At 42.4% G+C, this 25,502-nt stretch overlaps 1 protein-coding gene across 1 annotated transcript in view; it reads left to right on the top strand.

Annotated features, from left to right (window-relative positions):
* The window catches only part of LOC143287214 (putative cytochrome P450 301a1, mitochondrial), a 24,217-nt gene extending 9,162 nt beyond the window's left edge, over nt 1–15,055 (top strand). The window contains exons 7-12 of the mRNA XM_076595160.1: nt 4,194–4,398; nt 5,688–5,871; nt 7,597–7,763; nt 10,307–10,388; nt 13,145–13,345; nt 14,912–15,055. Of these exons, the coding sequence (XP_076451275.1) occupies nt 4,194–4,398; nt 5,688–5,871; nt 7,597–7,763; nt 10,307–10,388; nt 13,145–13,345; nt 14,912–15,055 (983 nt within the window). The remainder of the gene's footprint in view (nt 1–4,193; nt 4,399–5,687; nt 5,872–7,596; nt 7,764–10,306; nt 10,389–13,144; nt 13,346–14,911) is intronic.
* Nucleotides 15,056–25,502: the final 10,447 nt, after the last annotated feature.

The raw sequence follows: 25,502 nt of genomic DNA, 5'->3' as shown, positions 1-25,502 counted from the left end.
CAGATTGCTTTTCGTCTCTGGTATCCTCCTTTTGTTGATACAGAGTCACTTTTGATTCTTTGGCATTTTGATGCCCTCTTTTTCTTCAAACAAAGTAATTTTTGTGTTGCTTTGGCGTTTTGATATCTTCTGTTTGTTCATTAAAGGCGATGGTTAAAAGCTTCAAAGTCACTGCGTCAAGGGTTGGGCATAGGAAGGCGTGGTCCTGTTCTCTCCTGCCGGCGTTTTAAACATACCCAACCGATCAAGATTATCACCCCTGGGTGGGGTGGGAGGGAAATCAGAGTAAAGTGCCTTTTCACAACACAGTGCCCAAACGCGGATTCGAACCCTGATCACTGGTCAACACTGGATCCAGAAGTCCAACGTTTGCAGACCGATTCTGCCAGGACGTGTCTTTTTTCTTTTCTTTTTTTTAATTAAAAAAAGAAGAAGTCTCTTTGGCATTTGCATATCATCAGTTTTGTTCATACAAACTCAGGAACAGGCAGCTGTTGTTACATTTTTTTTTCTTTATCGGTGGACTTTGTTGTGATGACACCAGCAAGTTAGCGGCCAGTAGCTGAATCAGTTTTGCAGAATCCACTCACTCAGTGCATACTGTTCACGAACGAAATCCATATTTTTGAAATTAAAAGACGTATTTGCATTGCTGTCAAGGCTTCATACACATCTCTCTGTCTCTGTCTCTCACAACGCACACATTTCCTCCTTAAGCTCTGTCTGTCTCCGTCTCTCTCTATGGCATTTTCTCACCAATAACGAGAAACACAAAAACAAAACTATATACGATTGTATGTATCGGTGTGTGTGTGTGTGTGTGTGTGTGTGTGTGTGTGTGTGTGTGACATATCCTATTTTTGTTAATCGAGAGAGAGTGAGAAAGCTTTAACGTTGGCAGTGGTACAGTAAACAGTTGACTTTGTAGAAGGGAAAGTTATGAATAAGACCCTTCCAGTCACCCCTTTATGAATGAGTGGCAAGCAGGTGAGTGGTCAAAAGTCAAGGTCATCAGAGCAAAACGCGATTAAAAGAAAAGCTTGCAGACACGATAGAAATAATGTCTTTCATCCAGTTTGAATACACCTGCCATTACTAGGTGCTATAATGAGCGCCTGCTCTGTATTGAAATTCAGGTTCATAGCATGGAACATTGATAGAAGAGGGCTTGTGCGTGTATGAGACTAGGATAATGTACCAAGTCTTTGTCATACTATTTATTTATTTATTTTATTTTATTATTATAATGATTTATTTTTTTAAATTTTATTTATTTAAAAAAAAAATTAATTTTATTATTTTTATTTTATTTTATTTTATTTTATTTTATTTTATCTTATCTTCTCGAGGACTGACTAAGCGCGTTGGCTTTCGCTGCTGGTCAGGCATCTGCTTGGCAGATGTGGTGTAGCGTATATAGATTTCACCGAACGCAGTGACGCCTCCTTGAGAGCTACTGAATACTGATACTGATACTTTGTCACACTTTGCAACTTGATGAGAATAAATGCCATGCAGAAAGTCAGGGTCACGGATGAAGGTTCGTAGTCACAGCATGACGTAAATGGACAAAAGGTAAAAGTAGGCTGGAGCTTGGGATCTTCACACAATTTCCATCAAACGTAGTTCAGTAAGTGGTTCACAACCAGAACATGACGCCGGCGACAATTCGTGCAGCCCTCACTGCATATATCGTCGTCCCTCTGTACTGGTGCTGTTGTGGCGGCATGTATTGTCGCCCCTGCATGGGTTGTCGCTGGCGACAGTACGTGCAGAAAATACTGCACATATTGTCGCCCGTCTGCACTGTTACTGTTGTTGTTGTTTTGCGCATGTGTTCGATCATGTGCGTGCGTGCGCGCGTATGAGATTGCTGTGTGCTTGTCTGCATGAGTGTATGAATGCGCGTGTATTTCGTGTGTGAGTGCATTCATGTTTATGTAAATGGTGTGTGTGTTGGAAGAGGTGGGGATATGATATACGCGCGCGCGCGCGCGTGTGTGTGTATGTTATCTAATATGCGAGGGCACAGCCCTTTAACGACGCCACGCTGGGTCGTAATAACTCCTCACAACAGCAACAGTGCAGAGGGCCGACAATCCATGCAGGGGTGACAATACATGCCGCAACAGGCTTTACTTATCGTGTTCTTATTCTTCTCTTTTCTTTTTTCTTTTCGTTTTCACGTAACCTTGATTTATTGATGTTTTTTTTTCTCTCTGTCGTTGGCAGTCTTGCGAGCAACATGCGTTTTAGGGTGCAGCTGGGACTGAAGGCTTTGCCTGTCTTGTTGGTATTCTTTGTTTTTGTTTGTAAACTGTAATGGTTTTTTGACTCACTTGTGTAAACAAAGTGAGTCTATGTTTTAACCCGGTGTTCGGTTGTGTGTGTGTGTGTGTGTGTGTGTGTGTGTCCGTGGAAAACTTTAACATTGACATTTTCTCTGCAAATACTTTGTCAGTTGACACCAAATTAGGCATAAAAATAGGAAAAATTCAGTTCTTTCCAGTCATCTTGTTTAAAACAATATTGCACCTCTGGGATGGGCACACACACACACACAAAAAATTAAAAATGAAGCCTAATTATATGCAAACTGCATATACTGTTATATTTATATTTTTTGTATTCTCTAAACTTGGCACTTTGATCTGATATTCTGACCCAACAACAAGAGCAGTCATTATTATCATTTTTTGTTCAAACAGGAACTTCTTTTGCTAGCATGGAAGTTTTATTTATTTTGCAAACGTTTTGGTGCAGATAGTAAAAAAAAGGAAATTACTCTGTAATTAATGCTATGGGACTTAATTCGCTTTATCGCTTTAAACGTTTTCATCTTAAACATTACATTTTGAAATCATACTCAATACATAAAAAGCTTGGATTTTTTTTTAAAGTGTATCACAAGTGAGTCTTGAAGGCCTTGCCTCTCTTGTTTTTTCTGTCGTTGGCATTCTTGAGGTGCTTGTGCTTCTGTGTGCCACAGGGGCTGGCGGCTTTGCCTGTTAAGTTTCTTTTCTGCTCTTGTTTCCCCCCCATACAACCTGGAATGGTTTTGTGTCCGATTGAGTCACGTGTGTCTTAGAGTAAGACTGGCCGGGCCTGAAGGCTTTGCCGATCGTGCTTCCTTTTCTTCTTCTTTTAGAAGTAACGTTTAGTGCTTTTATCTGTCCGTTGGCAGGCTTGAGTCACACGTGTTTTAGAAATGCAACTAGGGATGATGCAGACTTTGCCTGTCTTGTATCTTTTGTTGTATAACGTCCAGTGGTTTTATCTGTCCGTTGGCAGGCTTGAGTCACACACGTTTAAGAAATGCAACTAGGGATGCAGACTTTGCCTGTCTTGTCTCATTTTTCATGTAACGTTCAGTGTTTTTTTGCTATCCGTTGGCAGGCTTGAGTCACAAGTGTTTCAGAAATCAGAAATGCAACAAGGGATGATGTGGACTTTGCCTGTCTTGTATCGTTCTTGATATAACCTTTCGTGGTTTTTCTGTCTTTTGGCATGCATGAGTCATGCGTGTTTAAGATATACAACAAGGGATGATGCAGACTTTGCCAGTCTTGTACCTTTTGTCATATGACGTCCAGTGGTTTTATCTGTCCGTTGGCAGGCTTGAGTCACACGTGTTTAAGAAATACAATTAGGGATGATGTAGACTTTGCCAGTCTTGAATCTTTTTTTCATATAACGTCCAGTGGTTTTATCTGTCCAGTTGCAGGCTTGAGTCACACGTGTTTAAGAAATGCAACTAGGGCTGATGCATTCTTTGCCAGTCTTGAATTTTTTTCATATAACGTCCAGTGGTTTTATCTGTCCGTTGGCAGGCATGAGTCACACGTGTTTAAGAAATGCAACTGGGGATGATGCAGACTTTGCCAGTCTTGTATCTTTTGTTATATAACGTCCAGTGGTTTTATCTGTCCGTTGGCAGGGTTGAGTCACATGTATTTCAGAGATGCAACTGGGGATGCAGACTTTGCCTGTCTCGTCTCCGTCTCTTTTTTCATATCAGAAATACAACTAGGGATGTAGACTTTCTTATATCTTTCTTAATATAACCTTTCGTGGTTTTTCTGTCTGTTGGCAGGCTTGAGTGACATGTGTTTCAGAAAAATGCAACTAGGGATGATGCTTGTATCGTTTTTTTCTTGTAAGCTTTAGTGGTTTTATTTCTGTCCCTTTGGCAGGCTTGAGTCACATGTGTTTCGGGTCGCGGATGGGGCTGCTGAAGCCGGAGTTCCAGACCAACGAGGACAAGCAGAAACTGGTGCAGAGCTACCGAGAACTGGTCAAATGTCTGGGCGAAACCATGTCCGGCACTAGAGTGCTGCACATGATCTTCGACGACCCCTTGGCCAAGAGGTTCAGAGAGTCCAAGCAAGTGGTCAACACGTAAGATGTCGTCAGATCTGTCTGTCTGTCTGTCTTTTCTTTTTCTTTCTTCTGTCTTTTTTTTGTCTGTCTTTCTTTTCTTTTTCTTTCTGTCTTTACCTGTCTGTCTTTTCGTTCCCTTTCTTCTCCTTTTCTTTCTGTCTTTCACCAGTCTTTCTTTTCTTTTTCTTTCTGTCTTCATCTGTCTGTCTGTCAGTTTTCCTCTTTAACAAAGAAGAAGAAAAGAAAAGAAGAAGAAGAAAAAAAAGTTCAACAGGAACAACCGTTCACTAAATTCGAGCGTTTGCGTTGTGATAATACTCTCGACAAGGAAGCAAAAAAAAAAAAAAAAAAAAAAAAAAAAAAAAAGTTCGAGTCCGCAACATGCGGCCCCAGATTATTACTCCCCTTTGCGCTAGACTTTGCGTGTTGATCCGAATGCTGTTCCTTCGGATGAGACAATAAACCGAAGTCCCATAATGCAGCATGCATTTTTACCGCACGTAAAAGTATCCACGAAAACAAAAGGGTTGCCCCCTGATAATATTCACCAGAAAAAAATCCATTTTGTTGGAAAAAAACAAGTACACCTACAGACATGATAAAGAACAAGAAAAAAAAAGTAGCCCTGCACTGTGGCGATGCGCTCTCCCAAGGGATAGCAGCTTGGACTTTTTTTTTTTTTTTATACAGTTATCTGTTATGACAAAATGAATACAACAGAATAGAAAGAATACAATACAATGCAATATAATGCGGTGCAATACAGTCAATACAACGCAACGCAACGCAACACAATACGCTACAATCAATGACATTACAATTCGATACTGTCTGTTCTTTCTGTTTCTCTCCTTCTTTCGTCTCTGTATATCTCTTTCTTCCCTCCTTCTCAACAAACTGTTGTGTGTGTGTGTGTGTGTGTGTGTGTGTGCGCGCACGCGCGTGCGTTTTATTGTTGTTGTTGTGCATTTGTGTGTGTGTGTGTGTGTGCGCGCGTGCGTGCGTGCGTGTGTGTGTATGCGTGTCTGTGTGTCCGCACGCGCTTTCGTGTGTGTCTATGTGTGTGTGTGTGTGTGTGTGTGTGTGTGTGTGTGTGTGTGTCTGCACGCGTGTATGTGTGTGTTGCATCTCTATGTGCGTACGCATGTTGTGTGTGTGTGTGTGTGTGTGTGTGTGTGTACGTACGCGTATGCACGCGTGTTTTTTAAATTTGTTTTGTATGTGTGTGTGTGTGTGTGTGTGTGTGTGTGTGTGTGTTGGCGTGTTGTATGTGCTCGTGCTTACGTGCGCGCACTAATCCCCGACAGCTGGGAGAGGCTGATGATGCGGGATGCGGCCACGGACAATGCGGCAGCCAAGGCCGCCAAGAAGGCCATGACCCCGACTCGTGGGGAGCCCAGTCTGCTGCGGGCCCTGAGGAAGGAGAAGAGTCTGGGGGAGGAGGACATCTTCAACGCTATGCACGCTCTGCTCACCGTCGGATCAGACTCCGTCAGTTTGTATTTTGTATTACTCTTTTTATCACAACAGATTTCTCTGTGTGGAATTCTCCCCAGGGAGAGCGCGTCGCTACGCTGACAGCGCCACTCATTTTTTTTTTTTTCTGCCCGCAATGTTATTTGTTGTCCTATCGAAGTGGATTTTTCTACAGAATTTTGCCATGGACAACCCTTTTGTTTCCGTGGGTTCTTTTACATGCGCGAAACGCATGCTGCACACAGGACCTCGGTTCATCGTCTAATCCGAATGACTAGCGTCCACTCAAAGTCTAGTGGAGGGGGAGAAAATACTGGCGCCTGCTGGTGTGATTCGAACCAGTGCGCTCAGATTCTCTCGCTTCCTTGGCGGACGCGTTACCTCCAGGCCAAGACTCCACTTTCTGGCTGCTGCTTTCAGTTTCACTTTCCATGTCCGTTTCCGTTTCCCCAAGGAGGCGTCACTGCGTTCGGACAAATCCTTGTAATACTGAACACCACATGTGTATTCTGTAGGCAGATGCCTAACAAGCAGCTAAGCCCAACGCGCTTAGTCAAGTCTTCAGTGCATCCATATAATATTTGTGTAGGTCTTGATTGCATCCATATATATATATGTATATATATATGTATATATATATATATATATATATATATATGTTTGTGTACGTATGACAGTGGATTTCTTCTGCAGAATTTTGCCAGAGGACAACACACTTGTTGCAATGGGTTCTTTTTCAGTGTGTCGAGTACGTGCTGAACACGGGACCTCAGTTTATCGTCTCATCCGAATGACTGGACGGTCAGTTGGATTTTTTCCAGTCGAAATGGGAGAAAGGGCGGGAGCGGGAATAGAACCGAGACCCCCGCGGACACTGTATATGACAGATGAGCGCCTTCACCATACTGCCGCCTTCCTTCCGTCTGGATTGGGAGTTAGCGGGTGTAGTTAGATTTTTGGGGTTGTCGGTGTGGACATTTCAAGCAGCTTGACTTGGGTAGGTGAAATCTGGAGGGAGCCCATCTCTCTCCCGTTCGGATTTTCATTTTGGGTTTACGCCTTACATGTGGCAGATGATACTGGGTTACATGGTTACATGGTTACCGGCAGCAGAGAAAAACTCTGACCTGACTCACGTCAGCAAAGAAAGGAAAACTACGCTGGTATGTTCCATGTGACAAGATCCAGTGGCCTTGCAGAAACAGTCCTTTTAACTCTCTCCATACGAACGGCGAAAGAGACGCCGTTAACAGCGTTTCACCCCAATTACCATCATCAAAATATTGCAGTCGGAAGGCTCTTTTACTGAAGATGTAAATGTTGACAAAGAAAACCACAATTCTGACGACGGAAGCTAAAGGTTGGGTCATTCAGACACCCACTGGACATCCGAGGGGTCTGTGTAGAGAAGAAGAGAGGACTGGCCGTACTGAGTTAAAGAATTGTTGAGGGAGGGAGACAGAGGGGAAGACAAAATAAATGGAAGGATAGGTTTGGATTATACTTCTGGCAAATGCTGTACTGGTAAAAGTAAGACTTTAAAAGATTGTACTCGTTTTCCACACAGAAGTACCCTTTTAAATAAGCCATCATAGTTTATTTCCAAGCTTCTCAAACACTGGGAACATTGACGCTTTCCAAAGTACTTTTTTCCCCGTTTACTGGAAGCTCAGGTAAAAATGGGTTAACCGTTTCTTTGCTGAGAGCTGAGGTCAGGATGGGTTGACCGTTTCTTTCCAGGTGTCCAGTACGTTACAGATGATGCTGTACGCGCTTGCGACTAACCCGGACAAACAGGACAAGCTGGCTAGCGAAATCCGGAATTTTGTGGGGCCTAACAGTCAGCTGGACATAGCTGCCCTGCAGTCTATGCAGTACCTCCAAGCCGCGGTCCAAGAGTCTCTCAGGTCAGTGATACTTGTAAGAGAGTCATTTCCGGGCTAATTTAGAACCCCTTTAGTGCCAAAGGAAAAACAGTAGAAAGTGGTGTTTCAAGTCATAAAACAATATCCAAAACAAAAAGCCTAAAACTGAGAAAACAGTCTGGAGATATACCACTTTAGATTAACTGTGTGAATTTTCAGCCTTGCAGAGTTATTCCCTTCTGATAACGTCATCATTGACATTACTATGCACGTACGTGATACGTTCCATGGCACTCAAGGGGTTGAAGAATCAACACACACTGCACAGAAATGGCCGTATTCAAGAGGCCATCCTGCCTGCAGTTAAATGTGTGCCTGCGGGCAATCTGCCTGAGGCAAGGCAAACTGTCCGAGGGTTAGCAATATCCGGTATTCAGGAACACATAATCCTACCTGTGGTTCTACAAACTTGAAGGCAAGTTACTCTTACTATCTGCAAAGGGTGACAGCCCACAAAGTAGAGGTAAATATGGCGAATCCTTTTGTTGCGGTGGTTATTTTAAGAGAAAACCGGCGTTTTGTGGAGTGACCTTGTCTTGAATACTGCCTCTGATAGTTTGATTTTATCCTTTCTTCGCTTGGCAGTCAAAACTGACGTCATTATATTCCCTATGAATTACGTATTTAGCTGTTAAGTGAGTGCACTTGCAGACGATAGATTTGGAATGCCCGAAGTTTGCAGATCATTAAAATTCGTTCATTCCAGAGAAATATTTGAACCCGAAATCCGTTATTTTGGTTCATTTTTGCAATTAGCTGAAAGCAGGGTGGACAGTGTGTCAGAATGTGATTTGACAAGTGGCCCGTAGATTTGACAAGTTGCTGCCTCTAATCGATGCTTTGCCACTGAAGATTTTTTGTTTTGTTTTGTTGTTTTGACATTGTGGTGTGGTGCGAAGTAAAAGAGCATGTGCAGAAGGGAATCCCCGGGATTTTTATTTTCTGACCACGGGTTAGCTGCCTGAGTGCACTTTGTGTGTCTTCAATACAAAGATAACCTGGCCTTCAAGGCAAACTGTAACCGCGGGGCCCTGCCCTATCAAGGGTAACTTGCCTTCAGGCAAAGAGATTTTTGTCTTGAATACGGCCCTGGACTGGCAGGCAGGCTGATCATAGGTTGGATATTATCATGAAATGTCATTCACTTGTTATGCAAAATACCATCGCAAAATATTCATATCTTCACGACAAGAGAACATTACTAGCAAATCTTGCGCAAGGACAACACGCACACACACACACACACACATAGAGAAAGGGCGCTATACAAAAGTACATCATTATTATTATTATTGTTATCATCATCTTATTATTATTATTCTCAGTATCATTATCACCACCACCATCATCAACACCATAGTCGTTGTTTTTGTTGTTTTTATTATCATTATCATTATTATTGTTATTCTTAATTGATAGTAGTCGTAGTTGTCGTGACAGTAGTAGCAGTAGTAGTAATCGCACGAAGACGATGTAGAAAGCTTGTTCTTTTCAGTACGCTTCCCTCTTGATGGCACATAGCTAGTGGAGTGATGGCCTAGAGGTAACGCGTCCGCCTAGGAAGCGAGAGAATCTGAGCGCGCTGGTCCGAATCACGGCTCAGCGGCCGATATTTTCTCCCCCTCCACTAGACCTTGAGTGATGGTCTGGACGCTAGCCATTCGGATGAGGCGATAAATCGAGGTCCCGTGTGCAGCATGCACTTAGCGCACGTAAAAGAACCCACGGCAATAAAAGGGTTGTTCTTGGCAAAATTCTGTAGAAAAATCCACTTCGAAAGGAAAAACAAATCAAACTGCATGCAGGAAAAAATATTTAAAAAATGGGTGGCGCTGTAGTGTAGCGACACGCTCTCCCTGGGGAGAGCAGCCCGAATTTCACACAGAGAAATCTGTTGTGATAAAAAGAAATACACACACACACACACACACACACACACACACACACACACATAGTTGTAGACACTGGCCACAGGCAAGGTTTGTCCAGAAACACTGCCACAGACTACAGTGAATGTCCTCCACAGTTATGTGCGGATTTTGTCGGTGTTGGATAACTCTCTTTCATAATGATAATGGAGCATGTCGACTGTGTTCTTTATTCAGTGGTAGTGTGTGTGTGTGTGTGTGTGTGTGTGTGTGTGTGTGTGTGTGTGCGCGCGCGTGTGTGTTTGTCAGTGTTTGTGTGTGTGTGTGTGTGTGTGTGTGTGTGTGTGTTTGTCAGTGTTTGTGTGTGTTTGTGCGTGTTTGTGTGTGTGTGTGTGTGTATTTGTGTGTGTGTGTGTGTGTGTGTGTGTGTGTGTGTGTGTGCGCGCGCGCGTCTGTATGTCTGTGTGTCTGTGTTTGCGTGAGTGTGTTGTGAGTGTGTATGTGTGTGTGTGCGTGTTTGTGAGTTTGTGTGTGTGTGTGTGTGTGTGTGTGTGTGTGTGTGTGTGTGTGTGTGTGTGTGTGCGTACTTGTGAGTATATGTGTGTGCGTGTTTGTGAGTGTGTGTGTGTGTGTGTGTGTGTGTGTGTGTGTGTGCAGGCTTCACTTCCCTATGCCTGCCGGTGGTCGAGTCGTCCTGTCCAAGAACATTGTCCTCAGTGACTACTTCGTTCCTGCTGACGTGAGTCTGTGGAATGTGTGCGTTGGGATGGTGGTGGTAGTTGTGTGTGTGTGTGTGTGTGTGTGTGTGTGTGTGTGTGAGACAGAGACAGAATCAGAGACAGAGAGACAGTGTGTGTGTGTGTGTGTGTGTGTGTGTGTGTGTGAAAGAAAGACAGAGACAGAGATAGAGAGACAGTGTGTGTGTGCGTGTGTGAAAAAACAACGCTACGCTATACTCTTGCTTAGTTTTTCAATAATGTTTGAGCCATACAAAAAAGCAAAACAACAACAACAAGAACAACAAAAACCAAAACCACAGCAACACCCCACAATAATGGAATGACAGATATATCCAAAATGTCGGTCTTTTTAAGGATGAATAACGAAATGTAAGTTTGTCAATGACACATTGACATGGCTCGGTATACGAGAGAGAGAGAGAGAGAGAGAGAGAGAAGGGTAGGGAGACTGTATACGTGCTATTGTAGTGTGCGCGCTCGCGGGCTTGCGCGTGTGTGTCTGTGCATGTGTGTGTGTGTGTGTGTGTGTGTGTGTGTGTGTGTACGTGAATGTGTTCTTGTCTGTGCATGTGTGTGTGTGTGTGTGTGTGTGTGTGTGTGTGTGTGTGTTTCCGTGCATCTTTGACGCGTGCATGCGTTTTCATGTCCAGCTTTCTTGGTCACAACCTAGCTCAGGTTATTCACACAATGCTTCAGGCCCTGACCTACACGTTGAGTCAGTGCGTTAAGTCGGGCATCTGATGTGGTGTAGCGTATATGGACCATGTGGTCTGTCAGTATGACTTGTGTTGTCCACAGACACGAGACTATGTGTATGACTTGTGTTGTCCACAGACACGACACGAGACTATGTGTATGACTTGTGTTGTACACAGACACGAGACTATGTGTATGACTTGTGTTGTCCACAGATACGAGAAAATCTGTATGACTTGTGTTGTCCACAGACACAAGTCAATCTGTATGACTTGGGTTGTCCACAGACACGAGAATATGTGTATGACTTGTGTTGTCCACAGACACGAAGCTATGTGAATGACTTGTGTTGTCCACAGACACGACACGAGACTATGTGTATGACTTGTGTTGTCCACAGACACGACACGAGACTATGTGTATGATTTGTGTTGTCCACAGGCACAAGACTATGTGTATGACTTGTGTTGTCCACAGACACGAGATTATGTGAATGACTTGTGTTGTCCACAGACACGAGGCTATGTGCATGACTTGTGTTGTCCACAGACACGAGACTATCTGTATGACTTGTGTTGGTCACAGACACGAGACTATGTGTATGACTTGTGTTGTCCACAGACACGAAACTATGTGAATGACTTGTGTTGTCCACAGACACGAAGATATGTGCATGACTTGTGTTGTCCACAGACACGAGGCTATGTGAATGACTTGTGTTGTCCACAGACACGAGACTATCTGTATGACTTGTGTTGGTCACAGACACGAGACTATGTGTATGACTTGTGTTGTCCACAGACACGAAACTATGTGAATGACTTGTGTTGTCCACAGACACGAAGCTATGTGCATGACTTGTGTTGTCCACAGACACGAGGCTATGTGTATGACTTGTGTTGTCCACAGACACGAGATTGTGTGTATGACTTGTGTTGTCCACAGACACGAGATTGTGTGTATGACTTGTGTTGTCCACAGACACGAGATTGTGTGTATGACTTGTGTTGTCCACAGACACGAGGCTATGTGCATGACTTGTGTTGTCCACAGACACGAGATTGTGTGTATGACTTGTATTGTCCACAGACACGAGACAATACACGTGACTATAACTATCGATGATAGTCAATCATGCCCGACTACGACCATCAGAACAGGCAGTAGAGGCAACAGTTGTCCCGACTATCAGGGCTGGAAGCTTTGATAAGAGTGGAAAATGTCTTTCCCGAGTACACTTTCCGAAGTTACAACCCCACTCTCTCGGCCAAGAGGGCTTCAGGATGGTCGGCGTTGGGATAGTTCCCAAAAGACCAACAAGCCAGCCCCCCCCCTCCCCCTCCAAGGCTGCAGCTCTAAGAGCAATGTTTAATCTTTCCTTCAAGTTTGAGAGTCACAATTTCCTTAACAAAAAGACTAAGCTGTAAATGACTTCCCAGCGCAGTGAAGAAACCACTGTTCACACAGCTTTCACTTTGCTGTTGGCCCAGCTGGATAAGTAACATGAAATATGTAACATTTTCATGTGACCCCCCCACGGGCATTCCTGAAATAAACACGGCTTGTCTTGCCTTGTAAACTTATGTCAGTCTCTGATATAAGCTCCGGCCAAGCGTTGTATGACTTGAAATTAGTAAATAATGAGGCCAGGAGATTAAATGATAAACGAATAGTAAAGAGTGGTAACTCTCTCCATTCACAAGGTACACAGATTCAAGTCAATGCTGCTTACGCTACCGATTCAGCTAGCACGCAGGTAAATAAAAGATACATTGGAACAAACCCAGACACTTTCTCAAAAAAAAAAAAGAAGAAAAAAAAAAAAAGGTTAGCGCCGGGCTTGTCCTCATACCGATCATTTGACATATACACACAGCAGCACTGAAAGCAGAAAATGTGCGAACACGAATTAGCTTTTATTCAAGACTGGCATAGCCTCTTAAAATCCAGAACAAGCCACACAGAACACACGGACAATACAGAACAAACACATGGTTGCCTCGGTGGTTTTTCGACTTGAAATTAATACACGTTGAATGACCTGGTTTTCTCTTGACAGACCCCCATAGTGGTCAACAGCCGTAGGACGGCCAAGAACCCCAAATGGTTCGAACATCCTCACAACTACCGCCCCGAGCGCTGGCTGGAGGAGAACGCCCAGAGGATCCCCCCCATGGCCTTCATGCCCTTCGGCTTCAAATCCAACTACTGTCCGGGCAGGGCCTTCGCCATGAAGGAGCTCAACGTCGCCGTCGTCAAGGTCAGTTCCCTGCGCGCACAAACACACGTACCCGCACACACGTATACGCCTACTTCTCTAGCACCACCACCATGCACGCGCGAAGGCACACACACACACACATACACACACACGCACACACACACGCACGCACGCACGCACGCACATACACACATCCACACTCACACCCACACACACAAATACAGACACACACAGACACACATACCCCCCCCCCACACACACACTGTTTTGTTTTCAGAAGGAACCTCGCACAACAATAGCAATAGAAGTGTATCTGTTGGTTCTACAGTAAGTTTCTTAGCAGCTGAAAAAAGTAAGAATCTTATATTCGAGTTCTAGGTAACCAGGCCAAGTAGACAAACACATGCTCTGAGGTACATACAACGTTTACAGCCTGCAAGTATATGAATAGTGTATACATACTAGGTTGATACAAAGTTTGACATGGATATTGTCTCAGCTAAGCACAATGTCATGCCAGAATACATCGTGTTATACTATGGTTTTTGTTCGTTTTCTTCCCTATATAGCAGTGTGTGTGTGTGTGTGTGTGTGTGTGTGTGTGTGTGTGTGTGTGTGTGTGTGTGTGTGTGTGTGTGTGTGTGTGTGTGTGTGTGTGTACGTACCCATTTACACGTTTTTGTAAAGCGCTCGGAGTTCTCTTTAGAGAATATGCGTCCTATGAATTCTTCTTCTCCTACCTTTTCTTGTTATCGTCACCATCATCATCATCATCATCTTCATCATCATTGGCAACAACAGCAGCAGCAGCGTCTGATTATAATCACCATTATTACTGTCACCATCACCATCATCACCATCACCATCACTACCATCATCACCACCACCACCATCATCATCACCATTCTTCTCATCGTCACCATCATTACCATTATCACCATCACCACCATCATCACCATCACCACGATCATCACCATCATCACGATCGCTCGATATGGTTACTTATATAGCGCCAATCCTCGGTGGGAGACCAAACTCTAAGCACTTTACAAACACGGGGTCCTTTGCACAACAGGCTGCCTACCTGGGTAGAGCCGACTGACGGGTGCCATTGGGCGCTCCTCTTTCGTTTCCTGTGTCATTCAATCTGATTTCAGACACGCGCGCATACACACTCAGACAGACATGTAACAGTTCACGTGTATGACCGTTTTGTTTATTTACCCCACCATGTAGACAGCCATACTCCGTTTTCGGGGGTGTGCATGCTGGATATTTTCTTGTTTCCATAACCCACCGAACGCTGACATGGATTACAGGATCTTTAACGTGCATATTTGATCTTCAACGTGCGTAAACACACGAAGAGGGTTTAGGCACTAGCAGGTCTGCACATATTTTGACGTGGGAGATCGGAAAACTCTCCATCCTTTACCCACCAGGCGCTGTCACCGAAATTCGAACCCCGGACCCTTAGATTGAAAGTCCAATGCCTTAACCATTCGGCTATTGCGCCCGTCATCACCATCTTCATTATCATCATCATCACCATCCCCCTCCTCCTCCTCACCATCATCAAGATCATCACCGCTGTTGGCTGTGCAGATTCTGCAGAAGTTCCGGGTCAACCTTCCCCCGGAGTACCAGGGGAAACACGTGGGTACCGTCTATGGGCTCTTCCTGTCGCCCAGTGAGCCTCTGCCCTTCTTCTTCACACACCGCGTCGACCCCAGCTGCAGGCACAAATAGTGACGGGGCTTCATCAAGCTTTCTGAAAAGAAAACTACAACAACAACAACAACAACCCCCCCAAAAAAAACCCAAAAAACAAAACAAAACAAAAAAACAAAAACAACCACCAACTGTGGTACCATTCGATGTTTATAAGCTTTCGGGAGGATATATATGTGTATTTAAAGAAGAAAATCCTGGACATCTTAGGTGTGGTACTGTGACGTCTCGTTCTCTTCCTTCAAGAAAAGAAGTGGTGTGGGTATGTCCTTCGGTGATGTGAAGACGATTTATTTTATTTTATTTCCCTCCATGTTATCGATTCCTTGCTTCAGAAAAAAAACAACAAGAAAAAACAAACTTTACAAATTTGTTTAACCCAAACTTACGGCTGTTAAAAGAAACAATTTTTTTTCTAATCTTCGTATTATAGACTTTGAGACTTTGTTCTGTGTTTCCTGCGTGAAACCACACTGGCTTCCGTGTTTTTAATTTTTAAAAAAGGAAAAAAAAAGGACAAAATATATAATCCAACAGAGTGTTGGCAGAATTTCGAAGGTGATTTGCAAATCTAAACAATAATAGTGATACGAAAAAAAAAAGATTATGTGAAGATAACACAATAAACTGTCGTTTCTGTGTGTTTCATAATTTCACACATGGTTTACATGTTTCTACAATCCCAACATTTGATTCACCACGTTTTATGCGACTGCAGATAAATAAATGATGAACAAAGAACCAGAAATGCGTATATTGTATTTCAAAGTCAGCGCTATCTGTCTGTCTTTGTATTATCTGTGTGTCTGTTCCTCTCACTCTTTATGCATGTATGTGATCAGTTATATATCTGTCTATATATATCTATATATGTATCTCTCTCTCCATATATATATATATATATATATATATATATATATATATATATGTGTGTGTGTGTGTGTGTGTGTGTGTGTGTGTGTGTGTACTGACGGTATTATTTCTTCCGATGACATGGTAAAAAAAATTACTCAAAAACAGAATTTAAAAAAGTATTTAAAAAAGGGGGAAAAAAAAGAACAGAGTAAATTCTCCTTAAGAATCAATAGCAACAATTCAAACTCAGCTCATATTCGTGTCTTTTTTTGGCCAGCTCAAACCAACGAGTTCAAAATGAAAAAGTAACATGAAAAAACCCCCCAAAAAACAAAACAAAAAACAACAACATGGATATGGAGGAAAACTCTGAGGGATAAGACAATCAATCACATTGAAACAGTTCAGTTTTCTGTCATCTTCAACTCATCAGTTCACCTTGACACACCTCTTCGCTGGCTTCTTCTTGACTGCCCACAACAACAACAACAAAAAATGTCTTTCCGCTTATAACCGGTGTTGGCCAATCAGTACATCGTTCAACCTGGTCACGTGACTCGATGATTGTACATGCAGTGGGTGGACAGGGACAAAACACGAGCGGCTCACAAACATCACATGCTGACAAGAAACAAACTGAACTGTTACATACACACACACACACACTTTCAGATCTGCAATGGATGCCAAAGGTGGATTGTTCTGTGTACAAAACGCGTTTCGGCCAGCAAATGCTTTCTTTTTTTTTTTCTTTCGATTTTTATTGTCTGCAAGCGTATCTGTTTTCTCCTTTCAAAGCGGATTCTTCTGCAGAGTTTTAACAGTGGCAACCAAAAGACTAGTACCTAGACCACCACTCAGGGTCTAGTGGTGGGGAGTTGTGAAATTCCCGTTCCGTATATTGGACTCGAACCCACCCATGGACACTCGCTTGCTAGTCGTACGCATCGCCACTAGACCAACGCTTCATTAAAAACAAAACAAAACAAAAAACAAAAAAACCAAAAAAACCCCAAAACAACAACAACAAAAGAACAGTAACGACGAATCACCTCTGATATTGGTATACTCTATAAATGCAGTAATGTGAAACTGAACTCATTATTTTAATACGCAAGTCACAATCTTTCTGACAAACATTTTATAAACTTTGAAAATGAAAGCAAAGGTTTTCTCAAATTTGAAGACATCAGTCTCTCCCCCCCCCCCCCCCCCCCCCCCCCCCAAAAAAAAAAAAAAAAAAATGACGTGACAAAGAACGTAATACTAATGAGAGTATTTACTTCATCTGTCAATTGAGAAGATTATTTCTTAAGTATGTTCCAGGATTCACGGTTTCAGAATTTGAAGGGTTAATATTTCCCACGCCTGTTTTTGTAATTATCTTTATAAAGTCAACTTATGACTAAAGATTTGTGGACTTGCACTTGTTTTTTTTTCTGCACTATCAGTTGCACTTTCTCACTTTCTTCTTTTTTTAATTTTATTTTAAAAAAGATTAATTTTCTGTGAATAGCTGTGCTCACTGTCGCTCAACTGCTAATCTTCCAACAATACACTTCGTCCCTTGCAATATGTGGAAACACACTCCAGCAATAGTGCAGTGTGCTTGCCAATACAATTTCAAGTCCCCTTTTAACTATGGATTTTTTTTTTTAAAGACGACCTTTGCTTGTTATGTCAGTAACAAACACACAAACCATGCTCATTAAGTGTATCTGTAACGTTAACGAGCACTCCCCCCCCCCCCCCGCCCTCCCTGAAAAGAAAACAAAAAACCCAACAAAACCGCAAACGTTCCTTCCTGAAAATTATCACTTCCTGAAAACGGTCGTTGTTATTCGTCATATTCTAATGGTGTGTGTGTGTGTGTGTGTGTGTGTGTGTGTGTGTGTGTGTGTGTGTGTGTGTGTGTGTGTGTGGTGTGTGTGTGTGTGTGTGTGTGTGTGTGTGTGTGTGTGTGTGTGCGCGTGCATGCGTGTGTGTGCATTTATAAATGTTCATACGTGCGTACTCATAATCATATTCTTATGTTGCCCGTCTCCCTTTTGTTGAGCATATACAGACACACACGCGCGCGTGCGCGCGCACAAAAACAAACACACACACATAATTATATGTATACACACACGCGCGCCCGCATACACACATACACACACCATACACACACAAACACACAAGCACCCACACTCAAGCACGCGCGCACACACGCATACACACACCACACAAACATATACATTTAACCTTTAAGAATACATTTTTAATTTGACATTTTCTGAAATTGGAAAGCGCGAGCACGCGCGCGAAAACACACACACACACACACACACACACACACACACACACACACACACACACACACACACACACACACACACACACAGACTACCTCATGCACGAAAAAAGTTTTTGTCCCAGCCCCGGCTGTTTATTTTTTTTTAATTAATTTTTTTTCTTCCCTATTCTAGTGTGGTATGACATGGTGAAAAGAAGTTAACAAAGTAAGAGCGAACGAACACACACACACACACACACACACACACACACACACACACACACACACACACACACACACACACACACACACACACACACACACACACACACACACACACATAAAAAATCCTTTCATACAGTGGGCTAATAAAAAGACATCCCGTGTGAAGTACAGCTTTTAAGTTTTGAACGGAATCTGCATGGTGTGAAGAATGATAGTAGAATGAACGATGCAGATCCGGGCAGTTTTGCTTCCTGACTAAAGAGTAAAGTGAAAACTAGGAGTATTTTTCTATCATTTTGTTTCCAGGCGTGTGCGGTGATAAAGATGCATTCAGATCGTTTACCTTAGATGTTAATGCATGGAAATAAATAGATAAGAAAGAAACAAAGAATGATGATGATGTTGATGATGGTGATGATGATGATGATGATGATGATGACAGAGAGAGAGAGTTAACCCAAACAAGTTAACTATTTGTGCAAGACTAGACGAATGTATTTTAAATACATATTCCATAGAGTGTACATTAAAATAAATAAAGATAAAAAAGTAAAGAAAAAGAAAGGGTGGCGCTCTCAGTATAGCGACGCGCTCTCCCTGGGGAGAGCAGCCCGAATTTCACACAGAAAAATCTGTTGTGACAAAAATGAGTAATACAATATACAATGCAATACAATAAAAAGTAAGACATGCAAACATATTCAGCCAACAATCATTATGATTGGCAAAACTCAGATAAAGCAAAGCCGAAAAGAAGAAAAATCTTATAACATATCTTAATTAGAAATATACAACTTAAATTAAAAAAATCACCATAAAAAGAATGAATGATCTGTGTCAGGAAAAAAAGAAATACACATAAAAGAAAGAAAAAAAATGATAGGTGAGTTTACAATATATGCGGATTGAGGTTCACATCTGCTCAGCGAACAGTGACTGTATGTTGGTCTGAAACTTAGCATATTCCAACAGCCGTACTTTTGCATTGTAAGGTAACATTTTCCGAATAGTAAAATTGAGGACAGCTTTCTACAAATATATATATATTTTTTTGAATAAATTAACAATTCGATATAGAATTGAAGAATACAATGCATATATTAATTTTAACCATTCCATTTTCTCTGCCTTACAAATTATTGATCACAAATGATTAGTAACCTGTTCATGATTAACGAAAATTAACCACCCATATTTATTTTCTTTTTATTGATATTCGTAAGAAATGACTGTGGTGTTCATTTGCTGTGAATGTGCTCTAGGATACTTGACAGTTTGTATTCCTTGACAGCTTGTGTAAGATCTTAAGAAATGAATGATAATACTCCATGATGATAACCAACCTATGTATAATCCAGCTGTTTGGCTGTTTCTGTCTATCAGTCTATTTATATTGTTTCTGTCTATCAGTCTATTGATGTTTTTTTCTGTTTTTTTTCCTTTATAAATGTCCATTAAGATGTTGTGCTGTTGTAAAATGTCAACCTATCAAATGGAATTTTAAAAATGTTTAAAAAACCCCAACATTTTCCGAATATACCGCAGGTGTCTTTAAAATGTCTGTTTGTCTTTTTCGTGTGCAAAGGACAGGACAAATAAATAAAACGCTTGGGCTGTAACATAAACAATACATCGAATGGGAATCCTGTGATAGAGATGTAACAATATCATCATATACTGGGTGAGCTAATGTTGGTGTACGTGTTCACATTTGATTTAGCGAAATAAAAGCGAATAAATAAATAAATAAATAAGTAAATGAATGAGTTAGGAGCTGCGCCGGGGAGTTCATTTTAAATGTACTGAAGACGAATCTGTTCAATTGCTTAATTAGCTGACTGTCTGTGTGTCTGTCTGTCTATCTGTCCCCCTTTCTCTCTCTCTCTGGATGTAAAAAAGCATGCTTTCACTTCCGCATTAAAAAAAGATTCGTTCGTTCGTTCGTTCGTTCGTTCGTCTCTCTCTCTCTCTCTCTCTCTCTCTCTCTCTGTCTGTCTGTCTCTCTCTCTCAATCAGGATAAACTTTGCAGCTTATGTGGAGTCACAGAAGATGAGGAACATGAAATTTGTTTTTGTCCTTTGTAATCCGAAATTAGAGATAAATACCTGGACTATTATAGCATAGAATCTCTACCACAATTGCTAAAATGCGACAAAATGCTTAAAACTAGGAACCTAGGAATTTGTACTTTTAATGCATTGAAAATTCGGAACAATTTCGTAGGTAATATAGATACAGTAATGCCCTCTGTACTGGCTGTCAGTTGTAAAAATAACTGAAAAGCTGTAGGTTTAGGAAAATTCCACTTTCTTGCATGCATGGCTTGTTCATGTTTTCGTTTTTCTTTGGTAGGCATTCTACAGTGTTCTTCTTGATTCTAGGGGCCGAGGCCTATGGAATAAAATTTTGTTCTTGTTCTTGTTCTTGTTCTTCTTGTTCTTGATCTCTCTCTCTCTCTCTCTCTCTCTCTCTCTCTCTCTCTCTCTCTCTCTCTGTATGTGTATGCCTGTCTCTTCGAACACAATGCCTTTGCTATGGGAGAGGTGTAACATTCACTACTGATAACAAACACGTAGGCACGTGCGTCCTTGTTGCTTCACAAACCAAGTCGAAATTTGGCGGAATGACCAGTTCCAATATGTTCTCAGTGACAAAGACATAATTTTCGAACCAGTTACTTAATTAACGAATCACACCCAACTGACTTTCAGATGCCGCACGACTATCGGTTGCTTTGAAGAAGAGATCCTCGCTTTTGCTGGAAAGAATGACATGTATAGTCAAGCTTATGGATATTATAGGATCCTAATCTGAATGAGTTGTTTATGTTTGTTTGTTTTGTGGAAAAGAAAAATCACTTTGGCTCGTGAAGTGAGTATCATGTGTGTGTGTGTGTGTGTGTGTGTGTGTGTGTGTGTGTGTGTGTGTGTGTGTGTGTGTGTGTGTGTGTGTGTGTGTGTGTGTGTGTGTATGTTAATTTCTAATTACTTTCTCTTGATCCCTATTTACCAATGGTGGCATTCTGAGTCTGATGTCAAAAAGGTCGTCAGTTTGCAATTGGTAGTGCACGATCTGTGTTCAGTTTCTGACCACTGCTGACAGTCAGTCCCTATATTCCCACATGCAAACTGACCTTTGGATTGCATGGTTTTGTCGCTTTTTCGATCTTCAGATTAATTCAGGTACAGATCGTGCTGGTCACGGCTTCTTCTTCGAACTTGAGTGTTTTTAGTTTTGGTAATGATTTTGGTTTACTTTTGGCTGGGATAGAAACAATCTGTCTGTCTGTCTGTCTGTCTGTCTCTGTCTCTGTCTGTATGTCTCTCTCTCTTTGTCTCTCTCAATCTGTCTCTCTGTCTCTCTCCAATTTCCAATATTTCTCTCTTTGTCTCTGTCTGTCTCTGTATATCTCTCTTCGTATCTCTGTCTGCATGTCTATCTCTCTCTGTCTCTCATTGTCCCTGTCTCTGTCTCTCTCTCTTGCGCGCGCACGCGCCGATCGTGTGTCAGTGTGTGTGTGTGTGTGTGTGTGTGTGTGTGTGCGTGCGCGTTGTATAACATTTTAGTGTTTTTTGGTGATGTATGTATGCCATCCAATGACTTCAGATGTTTCTGGTCAGTGCAATCGTTTTTGTGTACGTGCATTGCTTTCCCAGTCTTCTCTCTCTCTCTCTCTCTGTGTGTGTGTGTGTGTGTGTGTGTGTGTGTGTGTGTGTGTGTGTGTGTGTGTGTGTGTGTGTGTGTGTGGCGGAGGATGAGGCAGAAGTGCTCAGGTCCATATATGGGACAACACAGTCCAGACACGGGGCCTGGCTGTGAGATTTCAGATATGGCATTGCCCGCCCAGGTAGTCCCCCCTCCCCCCCACCTCCCCACCCCCGTCCCCCCTTCGTGTGTATACGCAAGCAGAAGAGCAAATACGCACGTTAACGATCCTGTAATCCATGTCAACGTTCGGTGGGTTATGGAAACAAGAACATACCCAGCATATACATTCCCGAAAACGGAGTATAGCTGCCTACATGGCGGAGTAAAAACGGTCATATACGTAAAAGCCCGCTCGTGTACATACAAGTAAACATGGGAGTTGCAGCCCACGAACGAAAAAAAAGTTTTCGTTTTGCTGCGTGCACAATCTTTAGTGCACATTGCTATAAGTAACGTTGACCTCATTGCACTCACCTGGGCTCCTCCACAGACAATCAAAATCATGTGCCAACACCACCACCCGCCCTCAGGGAGCGAGCTAAATGAATGAATGAATGAATAATTTTTATTTTCTGAGGGTAACAGATTAAGCATACATGCTTTTCTTTATCCAGCCCTCGAAAACAAATACATAAACTACAGCAAAACGAAAAAGGAAAAAAGAAAAAGATGGAAAAGTGAAAAAGCAAGAGAAAAATCAAGGAAATACGAGAAGAAGAAAAGAAGATAGTTACAACACCTGTGGGTAGTGCTGTGCATCCAGAATCGGCCTCTTCTCCCATATGAGGACACACACCGACACATAAGCCTGCCCGCCTACTCATCCATCGGCCCGACGGGAGACTCCATCATATATATATATGTATATATATATATATATATATATATATGTGTGTGTGTGTGTGTGTGTGTGTGTGTGTGTGTGTCCCCTTTTAGACGGAAAATGAGACAGAGCAGACGCTTTCACTTTCACGTGCATGAAGTAAAAGAAAACATCTGCAAGATTTTCCAAAGACAGCCCAATAGTTCTGTTCGCAGGCAGCTGATGAGTTTCCCACGAACGCATGGAAATGGAGACAAAATTAATGGACAACAAAGCCACTGCCAGAGCAGAGCATAATGAGTAAATTAAAAACGTAAAGCAACTTTTCTTTACTCCACGATGACCGTCGAGGACTAAAATGATAACGATGATACTGAGGAAGGAGATCCTAGGCAGTTTGACCTTTCAGTGCATGACAAGATTGTATTCAAAGCTTTCGTTTGCAAAAATAGCCTGAACCTGGCCGGGTAAAATGCAACCAGTTTCTTTTGTTGTTGTTGTTGTTGTTGTTGTTGTTGTTGTTATCGTTCATGTTCCTCTTCTTCCTAAACTCTGTGAAAAGCCGCTGGGATGCCACACAGAAGAACTGTTCACCTGATTCCTCCAGGTCTGTCGGTTGTGTGTCAGTCACCTTCAGTGTTGGTCAAAGCTAGAGCATACTCCATCTCTCTCTGTCTCTTTCTCTGTCTCTGTCTGTCTGTCTGTCTGTCTCTCTCTTTGTGGGGGTGGGGGGGTGGGGGGGGGGGGGGGTGTAAGCGTACTTGCGTACGTGCATTAGCACGAGAGTTTTGAATCTGTGTAAAATTATTTAACGATTTATAAGCAAGATCTATGTACTTTATTTTTTAGTCTGCTTGTCTTTATCATTACGTTGTCATCATCCTCATCTTTACCCTGCAACTCCGCTCCAAAATACACAAATATGTATGTTCGCGCACATGGGCATATGTGTGAGTGCGTGCACGCGTACACGCGTATGCATAATGTGCGCTTACATGTTCATTTGAGGACTGATTTATAGTTTCTGCAAGGATAGTGCACATTTGTTTGGCTTGTTGGAAGGTAAGTATTTGGGGAGCGTGATACATGTGTCTGGAAGGAGAGGTTTAGTTTCTGGTTGATATCCACAAGTCGTCAGACGAACAAAAAGGACACAAACACACATTGCAGAAATCGAGAAGTTCATAAATGTTATGAACAAACCAACAGCATATATAACCGCTGAATATCACGCAGGTTTACATCTCCAACAACATGAAACGGTATCTAATAATTAATCAGGTCTGGATTTTCTCAGGAAATGCAGATGGTGAATGTGATAACTGGGCATCATTTTGATAGATATATTTTAAAGATATTTCTCTCTTTCTCTGTCTGTCTGTCTGTCTCTCTCTCATGTACACGCACCAACTCTCTGAATTGATTGGTACTACAGCCCACAGTAGAACATGTGGTGGCTGTAATACACAGGAGTCAAAAATCTACATTCAAACCAAAAATGATTTTTTTAAAAAAAACAGAGAAACAAACAAAAACCAGCTTGATAAAACCTTGCTTTTGAGTAAAGTAAAACAAGTTGTGAAAACACAGCAAGATCTATTACAGGCTGCAAGAGACTAAACAATGAATGGTTGGCCAATGTACAAGCAAGATGCGCAGCTGGCAGTCAGATGTATCTTTAAAACCCGAAACACAGCATGGGCTATTTCTGAGCCGCTACAGAATCACGATTCATTTGTCCAAGAAAGCAAAAACGTTGGAATTGACAATGGTCATTTGGTTGTCAGACTGTCCACCCTATCTCATATAGAGAAGCCCGAGCAATTCTGAAGAGCCATTTCAGAGAGCAGTGGAGAAACAAACAGCAAACAGGATCGGAGGAGGATGCTCGCTGGACTTTGAACAGAGCACAGCAAGTTGTCCTCTTCCGACTGAGAACTGGACATTGCAGGCTCCTTTCACACCTCTACAGACTGAGACTGCCCCCTACTGATGAATGCTCATGCAGCACAGGTTCGCAGACAACAGGGCACTTACTACAGTTCTGCCCAACTTTTGGTGCACTGAGGAGGAAAACCTGGCCCTGTGTGGTGGAAATCCACGAGAAGCTCTGGGGACCACCTGCTGCACTGCGGAGGACAGCGGACCTCGCGCTGCAGACCGGAATGACCATCTGACAGCATGACCTGGGGAAGAAGAAGAAGAAGAAGGTAGTCACGAAGTGCCGGGAGCTAACACACAGGCGGTGTTTTTGGCCATGTCGGAGCAAGGACACAGATTGTCAGAATGTCGAGGCGCCACTACGTTCGGACAAATCCATCTGCGCTACACTATATCTGCATATAGCAGCATAACCTAACGCGCTTGTCAGGCCTTGAGTGCATGCATGTATATTTGTGTACCTATCAGAGTGGATGTTTTCTGTAGAATTTTGCCAGAGGAGAACACTTCTGTTACCATGGGTTCTTTTTCAGTGCACTAAGTTCGTGCTGCCCACGGGACCTCGGTTTATCGTCTCATCCGAATGACTAGACGCTCGCTTTGATTTTCTAGTCAAACTTGGGAGAAAGGGCGAGAC

The sequence above is a fragment of the Babylonia areolata genome, chromosome 11 (genome assembly GCF_041734735.1).
Source record: "Babylonia areolata isolate BAREFJ2019XMU chromosome 11, ASM4173473v1, whole genome shotgun sequence".
NCBI classification, from domain to species: domain Eukaryota; kingdom Metazoa; phylum Mollusca; class Gastropoda; order Neogastropoda; family Buccinidae; genus Babylonia; species Babylonia areolata.
Note: the sequence above shows the minus strand (reverse complement) of the source record. Positions and strands in the feature narration are given on the sequence as shown.